This window comes from Sciurus vulgaris, assembly GCF_902686455.1.
Source record: "Sciurus vulgaris genome assembly, chromosome: 2".
In the NCBI taxonomy this organism is placed as follows: domain Eukaryota; kingdom Metazoa; phylum Chordata; class Mammalia; order Rodentia; family Sciuridae; genus Sciurus; species Sciurus vulgaris.
The window spans coordinates 51,234,322-51,254,922 of record NC_136462.1 but is presented as its reverse complement, the minus strand read 5'-3'; the positions used below and the strand labels follow the sequence as shown (position 1 = coordinate 51,254,922).

General features: G+C 40.8%; 1 protein-coding gene across 11 annotated transcripts in view; it reads right to left on the bottom strand.

Moving 5' to 3' along the window:
• TRIM9 (tripartite motif containing 9) overlaps positions 1-19,287 on the bottom strand; it is a 96,271-nt gene extending 76,984 nt beyond the window's left edge. For all 11 annotated transcript variants that reach the window (XM_079130205.1, XM_079130196.1, XM_079130195.1 and 8 more), the window contains exon 1: positions 18,282-19,287. In XM_079130205.1, the coding sequence (XP_078986331.1) occupies positions 18,282-19,103 (822 nt within the window). In that variant the 5' untranslated portion in view covers positions 19,104-19,287. The remainder of the gene's footprint in view (positions 1-18,281) is intronic.
• Positions 19,288-20,601: the final 1,314 nt, after the last annotated feature.

Here is a 20,601-nt window from a genome sequence, read left to right as displayed (position 1 = left end):
ATCCATAGAAATCAGGATACTGGTTAGCCTTGGCAGGGGTGGGTGGGGGCACTATTGAGTGGAAGGGAGCATGAAGAGGTCTTCTAGGGGCTGATGATTCTGTTTCTTGATTTAGTGCTAATTACACAAGGGTGATCAATTTGTGAAAATTCTTGGAGCTATACATTCATGATTTCTACACTGAACATTTCTGTAATACATCCCCCCTTCCTTTTATTGCATATGTAAGCTTAAAGAATTTCAAAATAAATTTAGAATTAATTTTAGAAAACTTGCTATCTAGCAGTTCCTCTTATATGACATAAAGCTAAAAACTAACCAGCAATGTTATGCTAGAGCTGGCTGGTAGGACTCTTCCAGCTCCAAGGTCAGTTGGGTAGGTTGTCTGAAGAGAGTCACAAAACTTGGGATCAGGACTTTCCAGCAGTGATGAAAACTAAAAAACCCAAACATCTGTTTCTCCTGAATGAAAAAGAATGTAATGAAATAGAAGGAATCTGGCATTTAAAATGAATAATGCATTACTTCCCTTAGAAATTTTGTGCCAAACTGTGACTCTTACCCTGAGTTTAAGAACTCCAGGACAAGTTCAAATCCCAACTCAGTTCTCAAAATCTCCCTGATGAGGAATAGAAAGGCATAAGCACATTTATCCATTTGTTTTCACTTTTTATCTCTCTCAAGCAAATCTTCTCATTTTAGGAAGTAAATAATTAAAAACTGTTTTTTGCTCCCTTTGACTCCTTAGCACACTCTTTCCCTCCAAGAAGATAACAGTGGGTGGTGGTCCCTCAACCAGGCTTGGCTTGTTAACAGCTTATCCAGTGGGTTGTTTTCCCAGAATGGGGAAGCAGAGTTCAAACCTGGTCAGCATGTGATCTCTTCTCTTCACTTAGCTGTCATTCTGCCTGTGCTGTTCTACCTCCATCTAACAAGGATCCAACAGGGCTATGGAGTCCCCTGGGCACTTCCAAGGCCCAGATAAAAAGAGGGTTATGGAACATGCTGCAGCCACCTGGCCTTTGATACCAAAATACTGAAACCCCAACTGAGAAACTTGAAACAGGAGGAAATGTAAAGTGTCTTCACAAAGGCACACGCTGCAGACAGCAGTTTTATCCAAGAGTCTCTTGTCAGGAACTGAGTCAGAGAAGCATCAATCAATCTAGATCCCAATTAAATTTGCCGCTAACTGAGACCTTAGCTCTCATCTGATCCTACATCCATATTTTGTGCATGAGAAGCTGTCCAAGCAGTTAAGTGAGGAGGTAGAATCAGGATCCCAATAGTGGCCTCAAATTCTGAGTCTCCTGTTTTTTCTGCTCCACTTGGTCACCACGACACTAGATTCCGTGATGAATCCCCCCACAACTCCTACTCCATGTTAATGTTTCTTAAAGTGGGATGTACCTTATAATTCTTATTTGTAATTTTCTTTTCTTACTTACTGTTTTTCTCCTAGGAAAAACATTAAAAGCCTGTTATTAATTTGTTGGTGTCCTGAAATCTAGGCAATGTAGTTTTACATGTATTGACATTTGAAAATATACACCAAATATTTCTTCTTAATGAAAATGTCTTGAGTACATTTAAAATCTGATACAGTTTACACAAAATTTTCAGGAACAGATACCTGCATTTTGGAAGCACTCGTTAGCAGCTTATGGCCTCTCCATCTTTTTTTTTTTTCCATTTTGCTGCTCTTCTTAGAGTTATGGACTAAATTCTTCACAAATATCCATTGGTTAGTGTGAGTTAGGGAGCCTTGAGGCAGACCCTGAGGGGGGGAAATGGCAATGGGGATGGTTGAGCTGCCCTAAGTCTCAAGAATTCTGGAGCTGGGAAGTGGGTCTGATCTCACTGTTCATGGCCAGCCTCTGACTAACACACCTTTACCTTTATTTGGTGCAAAAAATCATCAGCTGTCTTGTCAGAGAACCTATAACCTAAAAGGGGATTATGGTAGGTATTCAACAAATTTTCCATTACATACAGTCTATTATTTGGTGGGCAAGCATTTATTAAATTTTCTATCTTTTTTTTTTCACTGCTATAATCACAATATGTATAAGAGCACTCTAGCACAGATATAATTGTTGAATGATCTTTGAATAATAAAAGCTACTCTTTATTAAAGACATATTAATGTCAAGACTTGCCAAAGACAAGGTCATTGAGCCTGTCCTACAACTCTAGTTGTTGGTGTGTTCCCTGTTTCATAGATGAGGAAACTGAGGCATAGGTGAGTTAAATGATTTACCATATAAACAAATGAAGAAGGTGAGGTTTTCTGGCTCTAAAGTCCAGCTTCCTTCTCTGGACGTGCTAGTTCCCTTTTTCCAAGGAAAGATATGCTCTAAGGTCAGGAGTGACTCTGAGAGCCTGATATAGTCCCCTGCTAGAGATTTTGTCTCCTGATATCTTCACCCTTCCATTCTTCATTCTCTGCCTGCTCTGTGTGTTTGGCTGTTTGACTTTCCTTCAGTCCTAGGGGCAGGACCTGTATGTGCAGGAAGCACTATGGCCATTCTCTCCATGTTTTGTGTAGCCCCCTATCTGTATAGATACACAGCCATAATGACAACTTGGATTTATTACAATAGGCTCTCTCATCCTTTCATCCTTTCATTTGGTTCTTTCCACAGGTCTAGGCAGAAATAACCAGTTCCATTTAAAAGGTAACAATAGCTCTCATTAATCAGAACTTATTCTGGTCAGTTTCTGTTCAGTCCACAGCCTTTGTGTCTTCTTTCATCCTTACAATAATCCCGGGAGGTAGGTTCTTATTATCATCTCTATTTCACAGATGAGAAAACTGAAGCATAGAGAGATCAAGTAACTTACTCAAGTTCATGCACAGTTAAACACATCCCTGCCCATAAGCTGCAAGGCCTATATTCTTACCCCTTCCATTGTGCTTCCTGAATGCAGCAGACCCAGGAACAGAGCCTAGTGTTCTATTTAACTGACTGATATCACATGGGCAGTCCCCACTTTTCAGCAGGACTAAGGACCTTTGACCTTAACTCTAATTTTAGCATTTGCCGTAAAAGGGCTTAACCAGAGATCAGTTTTTGCATTTCTGTCATGCTCATTCTGTTTCCCTTTTTTCTTGTCTTATCTGTTAGCCTGAATTCCTGTTGCATCTCAGATTCTCCTAGCTTATGTATAGTGTCAAATGCTTGTTGTAATTTGTGCTCAGTCAATAGGGCGTGGATTTGGCTACCACACAATGGTGTAAATGATTAACTGCAGTTAGGATTTGGAGGATGGAGTCTCATGGTTACTATAAGTGACAGTGTGGTCAATATTAGATGTTTTAAGGTTTGAGTTAAGGTGGCTATAACCTGTTAAACTTAAGTTCTGGTCCTCAGTCTTAGCTTCAACATACAAAGCCCACCTAACCTAATTCTAATGAGTTGCCCTGTTAAATCAAAGAAAAGATCACGGTGGAAAAGACACTGAAATGAAATCACATCACATAGCATAGTTCACCCAGCAAACCATATTCCAGTAAAAGCTCTCCCATGACAGTTTTTGATTTTAACATACCGCAAGAATCAGTTCTTCTTAGAGATTTCTGAGAATGCAATGGTCATACACCATTATCTATACAAGCATTATCCATTCATCCTCTGAACATACAAAAGTGCTTGGCTTATGTAATCAAACTTGAAATCTCCTTCATTGTGTGAACTTCTTAACTGAGCAACCAAATAAATCCAGAGATTAGTACTTGCTAAACAACCTTATCACCAGGACCCTGAAACTGAGTCACCAACATAAGAGCCTTACTCAGATTATGTGGGGTCTTGAGATAGTTACCAGGATGAAGCTCTGAATGTGGATTATCTAAATTCCTTATTATAGCTGGGAAGATTGAAGAGCAGTAGGGTTGAAAGCATGTAATAAGTATAGTGTACCACTGATAAATATGACTTAATTTATGAAGAAAATCATGAGATGTGAACAAATACTAAAGGGAATTAACTTTCAAATCCAGTATTTATGCAAATGTTATACCAATCTTTTCAGACATACTAATTAAAGGAATTTCTCCAAAAGCACTCCGGGATTCATAATAGCTAACATATGGAAACTACCTTTGTCAATGGATGAACAGACAAATAAAATGTGATGTACACACACACACACACACACACACACAGAGAGAGAGAGAGAGAGAGAGAGAGAGAGAGAGAGAGAGAGAGAGAGAGAGAGAGAGAGAGAGAGAAAGGGGTGAAGGAGGAGAGGGAGCGGGGGAGACTATTTGGCCTTTTAAAAAAAATAAAAAGGATATTCTGCCATTTGCTGTGACACAGATGAACCTGGAGGACATTATGCTAAATAAGATAAGCTAGAGACAGAAAGAAAAACAGGTGGAATCAAAACAAAAAGTCAAATACACAGAGCTGGAGAATGAAACAGGGATTACATGGTAGGGGAAAGGAGGAGATGTACATCAAATGATCCAAAGTAGCAGGAATATAGGATGAACAAGCCTAGAGATCTAAAGTAAAACATGTTGGCTGTAGTTAATAAAGCTGTTTTTCTTTTGGTTATTTTTGCTCAGTAAGTACATTTTAGTTGCTCTTGTCACCAAAAACGCAACTATGTGAGATGATAGGTGTACTAATCTGCTGCAAATGTAAATCATTTTACCACCTATATGTATCCCATAGCATCATGCTGGAGACCTCAAATATACACAGGAAAACTTGAAAAACAGAACACTCTGGGTTAAGTTTTCAATGGCTTTTTCACAATAACCTTTTGTACATATGGAGTTTTAGAAAACTTAATAATCAACAATAACCAAAAGCCCTCATAATATGCTAATTAAAAATTTAAATAATAAACTTATGGCTTTGTTAATATAAAAATAAATAGAACCTTTAATGGTACAAGATTATAACATAATTGAACTCTTTGGCTTCACTCACAAGAGAGTAACTGACCAGTCTTTGGCCAGCCTTCAAATTAGGTAATAATCCTCTTCCTACTAATCCCTTCCTTTCTATTTTGCAGATGAAATTTATAAATTATTCTTTATTTCCTGCCCTCAATGTAAGCATAAAATCCAGGTTCTACTAAATATCTGTCTTATTTCATTGCAGAGGTGGTTATACGTTAATGGATTCTGTGTTGCATTTAGTTAAATCATTATATATGTCATCTTTCAAAAAGAAGAGAGGAACCTGAGTTTATTTTTATACAACTGAGATGTACAAGTTGTAACCTTATATTAACATTACAGTAATTGGCCAAGTACATTACAATAATCTATTGTTGGAATCAGTGCCAGTCCTAAAGCTGCCGCACACAGAAAGATTTCAGAAGCTGTTGACCCTACGACCTTTAGTGGGAATGAAGCCAAGGCTGAGAAAGCCAATGTAAGGCTGAAGGAAGATGGTTTATAAGCCAAATCAGCTGGGCAGAGAGACTTTCTGAAGTTCCTGGTCAAGGATCAGGAGCTGGCTGAGTTCATGCACACTGATTACAGCAAGCCATGGAGATGACCAAGGAAGGCACACAGGGTTGGGGGTATAGACTGGTGGTAGAGCACATGCACAAAGCCCTGGGTTTGATCCCAAGCACAGAAAATGAAAGTATCCAGGAAAGAAGGCACATACTTTGGAAGCAAAGATGGGCTTGTAGGCAGGTAGGCGGAAACCAAAAGACTCACAGGGGACCACAGAGGAAACAAGGGAGGAGTGGAGAATGGCGGTAGCCCATAAGATGCCAAGAAAGGTAGAAGTAGTGCAAAAAAATAGGGAGGGGAGTGACAGGAGACCCTTGTGCTTCATCCAGAACTTCTTTTGTGCTTTTTTGCTAGGACAGGAATCAACCAAACAGTCAATCAAAGGGGACAGCCAGGTTGCAACTGAGTAGTACTGTGTGAGAGGCACAGCAAACCTTAATGCCTACAAATATTTTCTTTTTCAGTCTCATGTGGAATCTTCTAACACTAGATTTAACCTTTGGGCAAAGGTACTGTCTTATGAAAGCCAATGTTAAAAAAAAAAAAAAGAATATAATGCTTATAATGAAAGAAACATCAATTTAGTAGTATAGACAAACATAATTTCCCTTAAACAGAGAAAACAAAGTAAACTTTGATAGTGGTGTCATGATATGAAGGGAAGAAAAAGAACCTTTGATTATGGGTATTGGGCAGTGGTATGGGAAAACCCCCAAAGGGGAGAAGAGGTGTTTCAATGAGCTTCATCAAACAGGTACATACACACTTGTGCATACCTACAGAGAAGCAATAAAAAATAACCCTTAGATGTTCTGAATTCTTAGTATAAATTCTATAAAAATTCTTATTTTGGTAAGATGAACTTTAAGACTTTGGTAACAATAAAGGGTTCAAATTTTTTCCCAACTTAGAAGAGGGATATAGCCAAATGATCTCTAAAATCCAGTGTTCCAATTCTATCAACTCATAATTCTCAAATGTAGGGGGAAACCTACCATTTTGACATCACAAAGTAACTTTCTGAATACACAATGGTAAACCTTAGGTAGCAGATACCATAGTACCATGGGAACTTTATGACATTATACAGAAGTGAACTTCCTCACTGAAGTCAGGAGAAGTGCAACTAGGAGCAGGAAGCAGATCAGCTGCAATATCCAGATCTTGATAATTAAAGTGTTTCCTCTTTCTGCATTTGGGCTTTTCCAAGTCTCTTATTTGTTAGGGCTAATCCTGATAGAGCTTATCCAAGCTCTGTCTTACAATTGATTTTTCAGGGTTTATTGGACAAGGAATTTGCAGAGGTCCTAATGGTAAGTTTTCTCTTACCAAGACTCAGCTTTATGTCTACTTTTTTCCTACTGTGTTTCTGAGAGATGAGAGGCTGACATCCCTGACCCTTCCAATTTAAAAGTGATTAAGTAGCCAGTATATGTTTTTAAAAACTCTTATTTTTTAACAATAAAAGACAAATAACTCGATTAAAAATTGGCAAATGATTTGAATAGACATCTCTTTAAAAAAATGACATAGCCCATAGCATGAAAAGATTTTCAACATCATTAGTCATCAGAGAAAAGCAAACCAAAACCACAGTGAGACACTATTTTACATCTTGTAGGATGAATATAATCAAAGCTTGACAACAAGTGCCAGTGAGGACGCTGAGAGCTCAACCCCTCACATACTGCTGGAGGGAATGTAAATGGTGCAGCATCTTTGAAAAACAATTTGATAGTTCCTTAAATGTTAAAAATAGAGTTATCATATAGCCCAATAATTCTACTCCTAGGTGTATACTTCTGTGACTTCCCAATTCCCTGACACCAGTAAGTGTCCTACAATTCAATCCTGTTCTGAGACTGCACTCACATCCAATGCCAGTCACAAGTTCTGGGCCCCGAGGCTACATATCCTCCTGTCTGACGTGATTTCAAATTTGGGGCACCCCATTTCAGGTTCTATATCCCCAGAATGACTCAGAACTCCAGAAAACACCTAACTTATACTTGCTGTTATATTATAGGGGACCCTATTCAGAAACAGTTAAATGAAAGAGATGCATAAAGCAAAGGGGAAGGGTGGAACTTAACACGCCTTCTGAGTGTGCCGCCTCATTGCCTCTGTGTGCTCACTCACTAACCTCGAAGCTCTCCAAATCTTTTCGTTCCACTGTTTTTATAGAACTCCAGATTGTTCTTCTCCCTGGTGTGGGGGTCAGAGGTCAGGGACTAAGAAGGCTGAAAGTTTCACATTTGATTTTTCTGAACTCCCATTCTGAAATTTTATGGGGGTCCCAACTGGAGTCACCTTATTAGCACAAAATCAGACATTTTTATCATGCAAGAAATCCAAAAAGGTTTTAAAAGCTCTAGGATAGGAGCCAAGAACAAAACCAAATACATTAGTCATTATACTGCAATATTCAAAATACTTGAAAAGAATTTCTACATGAAAACTTGTACATGAATATTCTAGCAGTATTACTCATAACAGCCAAAGAGTGGAAGTGACCAAGCCCGTCAACTGCTGTATAACTGTGGTAAATTTGATACAACAGAATATTATTTTATCATAAAGAAGAATGAAGTACTGATACATGCTATAAGGTAGATGAGCTTTTTTGGGGGGGGTGGTGAGTACTGGGGATTGAACTCAGGGGAACTTGACCACTGAGCCACATCCCCAGCCCTATTTCATATTTTATTTAGAGACAGGGTCTCACTGAGTGGCTTAGCACCTCACTTTTGCTGAGGCTGGCTTTGAACTTGTGACCCAACTGCCTCAGCCTCCTGAGCTACTGGAATTATTGGTGTGCACCACATGTTGAAAGCATTATGCTAAGTGAAAAAATCCAGACACAAAATGATACATATTCTGTAATTCAATGTATATGAAATATCCAGATTAGGCAAATCCACAGAGACAGAAAGTATGTTGGTGGTTGCCAAGGGTTAAGGAGAGGGTAGGGTGGTGAGTGACTGTTAATGGGAATGAGGTTTCTTTTTGGGTGATGAAAATGTTCTGGAATTTGTGGTGCTGATTATATAATTCTATGAGTAAATATATGAAAAACTAATGAATTATACACTTTAAAAAGATGAAGTTTATGGTACATAATTATATCTCAAAAAAAAAAAAGTGAGAAAGTGACCTGCTATCTCCACATAAGAGTCAGTAACCTTGTGCAGCTGTTAGGACGCAAGTGAACAAAGTCATTTGTAGGATCTCTTCTGCACAAAGTGCTAGTTATCCTGCTGAAGACACAGAATCTGGAGTCTGACTCTTTAAAGGGAAAACTTGGATCTGGCACTCGTTAGCTGCGACTGTGGGTGTCTTGGTTTCTTAACCTCAGTTTCCTCATCTGTAACATGAGAATAATAATAGTACTTGCCTTATATAGTTGTAGGAATTCTATCTGCTAATGCACAGATAGTCCCTAGATTCATGCCTAGAATATTGTTACACTTTGAATATAATAAATGGTGAAAGATTATTAAAGAAAACTTTGCTAAATTCCTTATAAGTCTCACTTCCTTCTCTGGTATTCTCAAACTTGATGCTTTCCTCTATTAAGTGAATCTTTGTTTAGTTTTCCAATGCTAATGTTCTGAAATATCTGTGGGTCTTAAGTATTTAATTTGAGATTTCTAGTTTTGAAATACTTTGGATCAACACTCTTCACTTAAGACCACTATAGAGTTAAGACATCTGCATTCTTTGGTTCCATTTCAAAAAGTAAGAGGAGAAAATCTATGAGTTTCAAATTTGAGAGATGATGAATTCAGTTCTGGGCATGCTGAGTGTGTGAGATAACTGTGATATATCTAAGTTGAGATGCCACTGAGTTTTAGATATGGGGTTCAATGCAAAATATTTAATAGCCAAATATGAGCTCAGTTACACAAAAATATGAAATCTTAACAAATATGAAATACATTTGAACCACATTAGTAGTTACCGAGGTACATCGGAGAAGATTGAGGGCTTGAGAATTAAATAGGCCAAGGTTCAAGTCCTGTCTTTATCAACAGTGTGATTCTAAGCAATCTCTCAGCAACTCTGAAATAATAGCAATCACAACATGTTATGCTAGAATCAAGTCAAATAATGAATGCAACACAAACAAGAATTGAGGATATTCTCAGTGACAGAGGAATTCAATATCTCTTTGATGGATAATTTTAAAAATTCATGTGAAATATTTGTGTGTCAATTTTCCAATTAACACCAACAGTTTAAGCAATATGTTCCATATCTACATGGCAGGAGCTTACTATTAATTTAAACTTTCCCATTCTTTAAAATCTATAGGATTCAGAACAATCCAAAATCCATGTCTTAGACTAGTGCAAATGTGCCACCTTTGAACTTTAAGGGAATGGTAGCCACATTCTGGACCCTTACTTACTGAGCTTATTAAAGTCAGCCTAGAAATTAAGTTCCATTTAAGTTTTCATATTTCATATTTCTTGTTCCTTGAAATAGAAAGTGGAGAAATTTTAATTTAATACTGAATAATGTTTTAGTTTCACCAGTGGTAGATTCACTTCCATAATGGAAAAAGGTAGCCAACTTACACAAGTGGCATGTAAACATCACACTTCTTCGTAGTGCCTTGATTAGGGGCTGAAAGCTAAGTATTTCCTTGCTAAGTCTTGGCTGGATGATTGATGGTCAATAAAATCAACAACAACCGCTTGTTAAAAGCACTGTGGATTTATCTATGCCATGTTAGACTGGATGGAAGCCCAATTTTACATTTGATTTTATGTGACTAATGCTCTTGGGATAACATTTCAAGGTGTGAGAGGAAGGACGGCAAAGCATAAGCAACATTGTTTTATTGTTTCATGAACTGCTCTGTGGTGACAGTGTAAATGTCATCAGGAGTACCAACTAACAGACTACTTGTATCTATGGTAAAATGAGTTGCTGGTTATTTGCACTGATAAAAAGAAACAAAAATACAGATAATCAAAGAAGATAGATTATGTTATAGGGTCATTTCTATTTTTTTTTTTTTTTTTTGAGTCAGTTATACTCAAAAACTCAAGGCTCATGAAATTGAGCCTTGGTATGTTTGACTTTCCAAAATTTACCTCCCCACAAAATCACAAAGGCTGTTATGAAGACCTGCTTTTGGAAGAAACTGCTCAATTCCCATAGTCACATTTATTCCTGTCTGCAAGCTGTTTTGTTCAGAGAATATATAATCTCTTAGACAGATACACATGACAGGTCAAAGTAGGGTTATTCTCTCTCAGGCTTTTACTGGAGCATGGGGATGGGGTGATGAATAGTTGGTGTCATACTGCTAATTCTTAAAATGCAGGCTGCAAGCAAAGTAATACTGGAGGGCTGAACAAAAATCTCAATAAAGCTGAATTATTTCTATCAGACTAGAAAATCAGCTTCACCTGAAAAAGTCAACAGTGGATGAGAACTAACCATCTATATATACCAGCTACTGGAAGGTGTTGGCTATTACAAAAGCAAAGAACCAAAGAACAATGTCTAGCATTCTATTTCTAAAGCTAATTCCTTAAGGAACAGATTCTTCCTTGATCAGAGCTGCTTAGTGAAAAAACAGGCAGTTCTTGTATGTGTCTTAGTCCATTTTGTGTGCTATAACAGAATACCTCAGATTGTGTAATTTCAAATAAACAGAAATTTGTTTGGCTCATAGTTCTGGAGGCTGGGAAGCCCAAGGTTGGGGCCGCATCTGGTGAGAGCCTTCTGTTGCATCATAATATGATAGAGTGCAGGCCATGTAGCCCATCTCATAGACTGCCTGCCTCTCATGCTGGAGGCCTGGGTTCGAGTCCCTAGCACTTTGGTATTGTGGAAATAACAAACAAAACCAACCTTCCACAATATGATAAAAAGCATCACATGGGTGAGAGTGAGTGAGAGAAGGGACCAAATTCATCCTCTCATCAGGAACGTATTCCCTCAGTAACTAGCCCATTCCATCCATAATGGCATTAATCCATTTGTGAGGGCAGAGCCATCATGACCCAATCTGCTTTTGAAGTTCCCACCTCTCAACACAATTGCATTGGGGATTATTTTCCAACATAAGAACTCTGGGGGACACATTCAAACCATAATAGCCAGGTATATAAATAATAATTTATTTGGCACATGCCTAAATCCATTCCTAAACAATATCTTTTCTAGTTCACACATTTCTTTTTTATATTTATGGTGAAAAGTGAGTCAGTTCATGAATCCAATTCAGGGAGTTAGGCTGGATGCCTCACAAGCTATTCCTGCTTAAGAGGATTAGCAGGAAATGTAGGAGAAAAATGACTTTTAATTTCTCAGCAATTTCCATACCTGAGAACTAAAGAACTCCAGCTATTTATGACACTATAGTTTATAAGATCATAAAATAATACCTTATGGGTCATATATTTCCTGGGCTTATCAAAAGGTAGGGCAGAATAGTTTAATGCTGAGCTCTGAAGTCATATAGCCTGGATTCAAACTCTGCCTCCACCACTTAAAGCTGATGTGACTTTATAATCTTTTTGGGTCTCAATATTTTCATAGGAAAACTTATAATCTAGGAAGATTAAATGACAAAATGTTGCTAACGGCTTAGAACACAGTGTCGGGCACCTAGTAAATGCCCAGTACATTTTAACAAAGTACAAAATGTAACTTTTCTAATTATTTAATGATTATTGTCAGGCTAATATATGAACCTTAAACTATTGGATTATATTACTAATTATTAATTTTATTAATCTTCCTCTTTCTGATGCTTTTTTTTTCATTAAATCAATCTTTACCTAACAGCTACTAAGTGCAGAAATGGGAAGAACAAAGATATGTAAGAACCAGCCCAACACACTGAGTGGTCCAGTGGAAGACTCTATCATAAGCAGTTACTCTTTGGTGGAGGATATTCAGCGTTAAAACACAGATATGGCAACTGTGGGAAGCAGAAGGGTGGAAGATAGGTCTGGGAAGATAGTCTGGGATCACACTGTGAAAAGGAAGGGTACTGAAATGACCAGATCTGTTTTAGAAATTCAGTTACAGCAGGAGTTGAAACCATGGGGATGAGTCTCTAATGTCAGGCTTGATGAAGGAGGGAAAGTCAACAGTGTTCATTTATTCAAGACTAGAAATTCAAGAAGAGTTATTGTTAGAGACCATATAAAAATTATGGGTCTGCTCGAGGCCATTAAGGCAGGGAAGCTGCTTCTCAGGGAACTCCTGGGTGAAATTCCCCAGTTGGCTTGAGAAAGCCCAGATTATGCTGGCATCCTGTCTTAGCTCACAGCCTTAGGATCAAACAGCCTCCAGGAGATGGGCATAACCCGCCAAACACCAAACAGCTTGCATACTGCAAGACCCCTGGCACACCCAGGATCAAGCATGAAAACAAGACTCCTCCTACATTGAAACCTTATCCCTGCCTTTGATGTGCTCCCCCTTAAATAAAGAATTGGGGTCTTTTTCAGTTGTGCAGTTCCAGTTCCTATTAGGGTGGAAGACCCATCAGGAGTCCTGCTTTTTAAATCTAATCTTTGGCTTTGTCTTTATTTCTTACTGAATATTTCAGACTATTTATTTTCCCAGGAAGCTCATACCTCCTGAACAGGAACCGGCTCTGCTGGGTCAAGTTATCTTGCTTTTTCAGCTTAAAATGAATCAATAAAAATGAAGAAAAGTCCCTCTCTACAATTAAAAAAGTGTCTGCAGTTAAACCCGGTGAGGGGTGGGGAGGTTGCAGGTGTAGACCTGAAAGGGTGGTGGGTAGCACCAGGTTCCTGGTTGGCAGGCTGGTCTGCTAGAAGTCCATGAAGCTGGCTCATATGAGCTGAGCTTGGCAGTTAGTCAGGGGATTTGAAGATTTGGTCTATGAAAGTGATGGAGGGCAAGCCTGGAACACAGGACAGCAGCACCCAGGGGGGGAGGCTGGAATGCCAGATGGTATCTGGAGGGAGGAGGCAACTTAGGCAGATGGCATTGTGAGGAGACCAACACTCTCCATTTTAACACAAAAGTTAAAGATGGCAAAGCCAGGGGCAAACAACAGTGAGATGATGTGATGGCTGCCCTGGGGCAGATGCAGAAGAAATGGAAAGACAGTAAGCAAGTGAATGTTTCTCGAGTCTTCAGAGCCATTATGGTTGAGGATGAAACCTCTGTGAGCACTTTCTTAGGAAGTGTTTTTGGCTTTGGGACAAATCACATATGCTAGGGACAAACCTAAACCTGATCATTTAGGTACACTGCTGGTGGCCATTTTATAGCTCTTTTTCTAAGTTTAAAATTAACTCCAAGTGTCAAAATGAAAATATTGGCAAAGCCTGGAATATAACAAGTGACATACTATTCATTTAGCTTTTATAAATTGCTGTGCCATGTTGTCACGGGGCCAACATTAGGGGTTTTAACTTTTTAATATAATTTTATTAAAGGATATTAAATTTTTATTTAATTTTAATTTTTAAAATAACGTTGTTAACACAGTTTAATAAAAACTCAATTAAACCAGTCATTTGGAATCACGTATACAAAGCCTAAAAGTAGTCAAAAGTAGATCAGTTATTTTTTATTATATTACTTATAATCATTTTTTAAGAGTAAATTATTTACAATAGAAAAGGAGGCAATATGTATTCAGGTCCTCATATATAAATGCCATAAAATGAGGCCATTTATACCTTTTTGTCTTTGAATTTTAATATTTAAAGAATAACAAATTTAAATTTTAACATGCTTGAGAATTAGCATAAGATTTATGGATAAGCTTACTATGGACATGCATATGTAGTTTTAGGGTATTCTATTCTGCCTAGACAAGAAATTGATAACAATTGCCTCCCTGCTGGCTTAGTGACTAATCATTGCCTAGACTAGTTGTCCTCTCTTATTCTTAGAGGATATAGTCCAAGACCCCACCGTCCACACAGTGGATACCTAAAACTGGATAGTACCGAACTCTGGATGTATAGTATGTTTTTCATATACATAAACGTATGATAAAGCTGAATTTATAAATTAGGCATTGTTAAAGATTAATAACAATAAATAGAATAATTACACTGTAATAAAATTATATGAATGTGGCTGTGTGCCTTCAAAATGTTGTACAGTACTCACCCTTATGATGATACAATATAAATTCCTACTTGATGAGATGAATTTAGGTGAATGATATAGACATTGTGACACAGGGTTGGGTGACTACATAAGGGTTACTTGCATACAAGCACTGTGGTACCAATGAGATGGCTACTCAGTGACTAACAGGTAGGAAGCATATACAATGTGGATACACTGGAGAAAAGAATGATTCACATTCTGGGCAGGACAGAACAGGATAAGAGAAATTTCATGAGATTTGCCACTCAAAACTTGCATAAGTTTTAAATGTGCAAGCAATTTAAAATTTATAAATCGATTATTTCTAGATAATCCCATTTAATATTTTTGGAACATGTTTAACACTGGGCAACTAAAATCACAGAAAGTAAAATTGTAGTTAAAGGGGACTACCATATAGGATTATTATGATGTAATAACACAATGTGAACTAACAGGAGTGTGTTTAGAGAGTCTTAAATTAGAAATTATAAACATTTAGACTATTTTTACAAAATATTTCACAAATACAGTTTTAACTCCTTTATATCCTTGTGAATGGGAGGTATGAGACTTGCTTAAAGTTTGGAGGAGTATCAGTGTCACTTGAGGAATAATGTCAGAATTTAGAACTGAGAACTATTTGAAATTAAAAAGTGATAATAGGTATTCCATTTGCCTGTCTTCAAAATGTTTACAAAGTCATTTTTTTATATTGCAGGGTTTTTTTATATAAGCCTTAATTGAATAAAGGACTACAGCAAGTAGTGATACTACTAAAATTGCTACCAGATATGGCTTATAAGGCTACTTTATGTATTAATATTTTTCATGGATTTTGAAGGTCACAAATGTATGAAAAAATATTTAATTTGGTCATCTGACAACTAATCAATTTTAACTAGTTATTTTTGAAACTACTTAAAAGTAAACTGTTCATTTTGTCTTTAATCTGTAAGATGATAACTTACACTTAAAGGAAACACATATTCACAGGATTTTCTTTAGAAATGGCTAATATATTTGAATATTAATGAAAACTTTCAGGTCTCATAATAGCCTCTGCTATAACTAATTTCCCAACTTTGGGAGCACTAGGTATAATTCTTTGCTTTTCTATGTTTTGGAGGGCATAGAAATTCTGACCCATAAGCTTTTATTCTAGATAGTAACTAGAACACAGACTACATGAGAAAAGTGAGCATTAACACATTAACTACCTTTTAAGGAAATAAGTTTTGGGAAGAACGTGTGCTGTTCATCTAACAGATGACAACTGAAAGTTAAAACCTGTCCTCCTTCTGCCTTATTTTCTCTAGGCAGTTTAATCATCCTGGTAGTGACTGAATAAAAATGATACCTACTTACTATAAGTAAAATATCAGAGAACAAATGGTCTTTTAGCCCTTGTCTCAGGGGTTTTAAAATTTTTTTTAGCATAAGTCCAAATTTCAAACCAGTCAGCATCACAGTGTCTACAACTTCCATTATCAATAAAACAAATGGTTTAACACTTCAAATCTACATGGGGCTTGACAAAGATGTAAAGGTCCCTTTTGGTCTTAATGCATAAAGTATAGACTCTTCTTCAAAGAAAATTAATGATGTGGGTTGACCATTCTAATTAGCAAATGACTTAGCTCTTTGCCCAGATGATGATTAATTTCCTAAACACTTTGTAGGGCAATTCAACATAGATTATAGTTAGCAGTTGAATAGTGAAATTGTAATATGAAGAAAAAATTGGCTGTGAATTAAAGTTTTGGAAACTTTCTAAATTAAATGTCATTTCAAAAAATAAAAATTGAAGTGTTTTAAAAGCAGTGGCACGTGCCAGTGGAGATCAAATTTGTGACAAAATAAATCCCATCAGTGCTAATATGGTTCAATAGGTTACATGTGAGAATACAAATGACTGTAAACATGGACTCCATTCAGTTGGATACAGGGTTAAGAAATCTCCAATGACTGCTGGAAATGGTGATATTCACTCCCTGCTTTTTGCTGTGAATGAATTATCACCGTTCAGCCCAGAGTTGGCATCTCTCAAAGGCTATCCTTTCTAGTCTCCAAGAATGGTGGGAAACTCTGAGTGGGACTACAGCTGAGCCTGCACATTATCTTCACTGCCCTTCTTCTTCCCTGGTCGTGCAGCTCAGTGACTAATGTAAAGAAAACTCCCCTCAAATAACTTTGAATCTCTGACCTGCCCTCCATGCCCCCAACTAAGTAGGTTATTTTAAAAATAAAAATCAATTTAAGCACATCTCAGCAAAGTGGTTGCCTTCCTTCTAAGTGGTGTGGGCATATTATTATAATCATCTTTCCTATAAAGCTTATTTTCCTGTGTGTGTGTGTGTGTGTGTGTGTGTGCGCGCGCGCACGTGCAATAGATAAATACAAAACTAATACGATTGTTAACATAAATAGCATTGTTAGCATGCCAGAGAGTGACAAGTACTACTAAGAAAAATATGGCAGGAAGGGAATTTTGGGGTTCTTAAGGAGGTCCCAAGCATTGTGGTAGGGAAATCTCACTCTAAAGGTGACTTTTGAGCAAAGACAGAAAGGAGGCAAATGAGTGTACCATCCAGACCTAGATATTGGGCACTTTCAAGGGTGGGGGAACACCAGACACAAGGACTCTAGGTTGGGGAGGCACCTGGTGATAGCTGAGGAACAGAAAAATGCAGTGTGGCCTGTGCAAAGGGAACTAATGGGAGGGGCAACGAAGTGGAGACTGAAGGAGAGCAGGTCTTACAGGCCCTGATAGATCATTCTATTAGTGACCCAGCATGTTGTTAAAGGCAATCTTTTTGTCAAGCCATGGTAGAGGCACCATCAAGAGACCAGAAAGATAAATCTGGTATGAGGTGTCCCAAAGTTTGTACATAAAACTACTGGAAGAGGAAAAGGATTGAACCCTGGAGAAATGGCGTGTGGTGTTGGGAGCTGTGGGTTTCGCTGGGAGACACGTCTGTCTGGCTTTCAGGCCGCAACAACGCCAAAAACTCTGGTCCTGTCACTCTAGCCTCAGGTCCCCCTCCCGAAGTGTCATAGGCCTAAGCCTGCGCACCGCGTTGCCATGGTGACCACAGTAATTTTTTTTTTTTTTTTTTTTTTTTCCTTTCACTCCTCCTCTCCAGCACTAGGCACTTTGACCCGCTACCCCTCCGGCTGGAGCATCGGGTCCGGCCCAGAGCGGCTCATCTGTATTCTGCAGGCGACTTCTCCCACGTCCCCGTTGTGCTTCAAGGCATCCGCGTATCCAGCAGCTACAGCCCCCAGCGGTCCGCACCATCCCTCCTCCTCCGGGGCTCAGTTCAACCCGCACTGGAGCTTGCCTGGAGGCCTGGCGCGGCTCTCTCTGTCCAGCTACGCAGCACTTTGCACATTCTGGCCGAGACCTTAGGCTGCAGGCCAGGTACGAAGAGGGGGCGCCCTGCGCCCAGCTTACAGGCAGTGCGCCTCGGGAGACCTACTCTAAGGCATCCCCGCAACAACTCTCTGGGGATATTCAACTTCCCTGTGTGCCATTTGATGTCCCCTGAGTCTCCTGCAATGCACCAGACCGGGAAGGCAGACATCGAAGTCACCTGCATTGCGCCCCCGCTGGGATGCGCTGTGAGCAACAAGGGGAACGGTCTGCTGCAAAACTGGAGGATCCGAGGAGCGGGGAGTTACGACTTACCTTGTGCAGTTTCCACATTGCCCCCAGAGCCTTGACTTCGTGACTGGAGTGTTTGCCCTCTTCCAAGCATTGGTAGCACACGGGCATCTTGCACTGCACACAGTACATGCTGTGGTTCTCTAGCTCATGGTCTGTGCAGGTAGAGACCTTTCGAGGGCTCAGTCGCCGGCTCACACGGCCCTGGGCCGGAGGTACCAGGCGGTGCTTGGCTAGAGGCCCCCGAGGCGGGTGGCAGCGAAGACGGCACGGATCGCAGTAGAAGACATCGCACTGTTCGCACATGACAGTGGCCTCCTTGGGCGCCTTCTCACAGAGCTGACACTTGAGGGCCGCGGCTTTGCTCTGTTGGTAGCGGTCAATTACCCCTTCCAGGACGCGGTTCTTGGGGAAGCCGCGAAGCCCCCGGTCATCCAGGATGAGGCTGCGGTGACACTGCGGGCAGGTGATACAGGAGTTGCGGGGCACCGGGGCCAGGGCCGGTGACAGGTGGGTGGCCGGTGGCGGCATAGCCGGGGGAAACACACGGACGCCGTTGGGGGACTTCTGACACGGGGTAGTGGGGGCGCTAGCGAAACCTCCGTAGGAGCCGTAGCCGCTGTCCGCCTCGCTATACAGGCTCATCTTGTCCAGGTCCAGGTAGTCATAGTCGGAGACCCCAGAGCCGGAGGCCCGACGGCTCTGGGGGGACTCAGACTCCGGGGTCTGCACCAGGATGTTGCGGGCGCACGCCTGACATAAATTGTGAGAGCAGGGCAGGATGATGGGCTCCCGATAGAAGGAGCCACACACGGGGCATTTTAACTCTTCTTCCATCTCTTCCATGGGGACCTGGTTGGGAACGAGAAGGCAGCAGCAGCAACGGGTTCCTCAGCTGGTGAGGTGGCCTACGGGCCTGTTGTGTCCAGCACCTTGGCCAGCGGCGACAGCGGCTGAGACCACGGTGGTGGTGGCGCCTTCCCGCGTCGCCTTGGCGCCGACTCCCCGCGATGCGCTCGCTCTGTGAGTCGCCGAGCCGCTGCGCCTGGCGCCAGCCCGGGCCCGCCCCCAGCTGCCCTCCTAGTCCCGCCCCACCTGTAAGCCAAAGCTCATTGGACAGTGGGCGAGAGAACGGGGCTATCATTGGCCACATGCCCTGTCTGTCTCCTCTCCTCCGCAGGCCACGGGGGGTTTGGTGGTGAAGTGTGAGGGTGAGGGGAGTGTTCGCTCGCGGCTGCATGATCTCGGTAGGGGGCCGGCATGCGGAGGCTAGGGTATAGCGAAGGAGAAATTAGGCGGGATGACTCACCCCTCGCCCTGCTTCCTTCAGGCCTCCGGTACAGTCGCTCAGGAGCAGGGGGCGTGAGAAACCCCTCCCCGCCGCGAGTGAGCTAGAGGAGGGGGCTGGTGCTCCTTGCCAGCAGCGTTTGGCTTCCAGCTCAGATCCCAGCGCCGACCCACCAGGGGCCAGTGCTGCGCAGCGCGGAGGACGCCCCTTCTTCCGTTGCTGGCAGCCTGAGCTGGCGCCTCAGCCAGGCCTGGGTTTCTGCAGGGCATTTGGGCTTTACGCCCGCTGCGAGAAGCCACTGAAGCCTTCATCCCCAGAACCTGGAGGCGCAGCTCTGAACACGGGCAGGAGTCCCCTACCTTCTTTCTCTCTCAATCCCTAGTCTCCACAAGGGGAGATCCTGGTGCGGCTTGAGATTTAACTAGGAACCCAGTGTAAAAGCTCAGCATCAGTCAAGATTTATGTCCCCCCTTCATTTCACACTTTAAATTCTGGCTCGGCCGGAGGCCTCGGTACTGTGCTGTGGACGTGCCTCCATCCCTTGCCACCCTCCCGCCTCCCAAAGCCATGGCTTCGCCTCGCTCTCAGCATCTGGCTTGAGCTTTTACAAGGCCGGCAGGAATAGTTTGTCTATTTTTGAGTACCTATGGTTTAGTAACTAGCTCTGTGAATGAATCACAGTATGACTGAGGAGTCTGAATGCTTGACTCCAAACAACATTATTCAGTGTTCACATACCCTGAGCATCTACCACAGCTTCCACCACGGGGTTTCTTTCAGTTCTGTAAGGTGTTGGTGATAATGATGAGAGTGGGATGGAGTGGGGAGGGGTGAGGTGGGGACTGGACTGTGATTCTAGTGTTAGTTCTTAAATTTTAAGCAACCTTCTCTCTCTTCTCCCCAAACCTTGCTGGAGATAATGGTTCCTGCCTCATGCTCGCAGAACTGTTTTGGTGAGGGAAAAGGAAAAAGAGAGCAAGAACATGAGAAAGACAGAAAAGAAAATCTTTGAATCAAATGACATTCCCAGGTAATAACTAACTTGAAATTAGTACA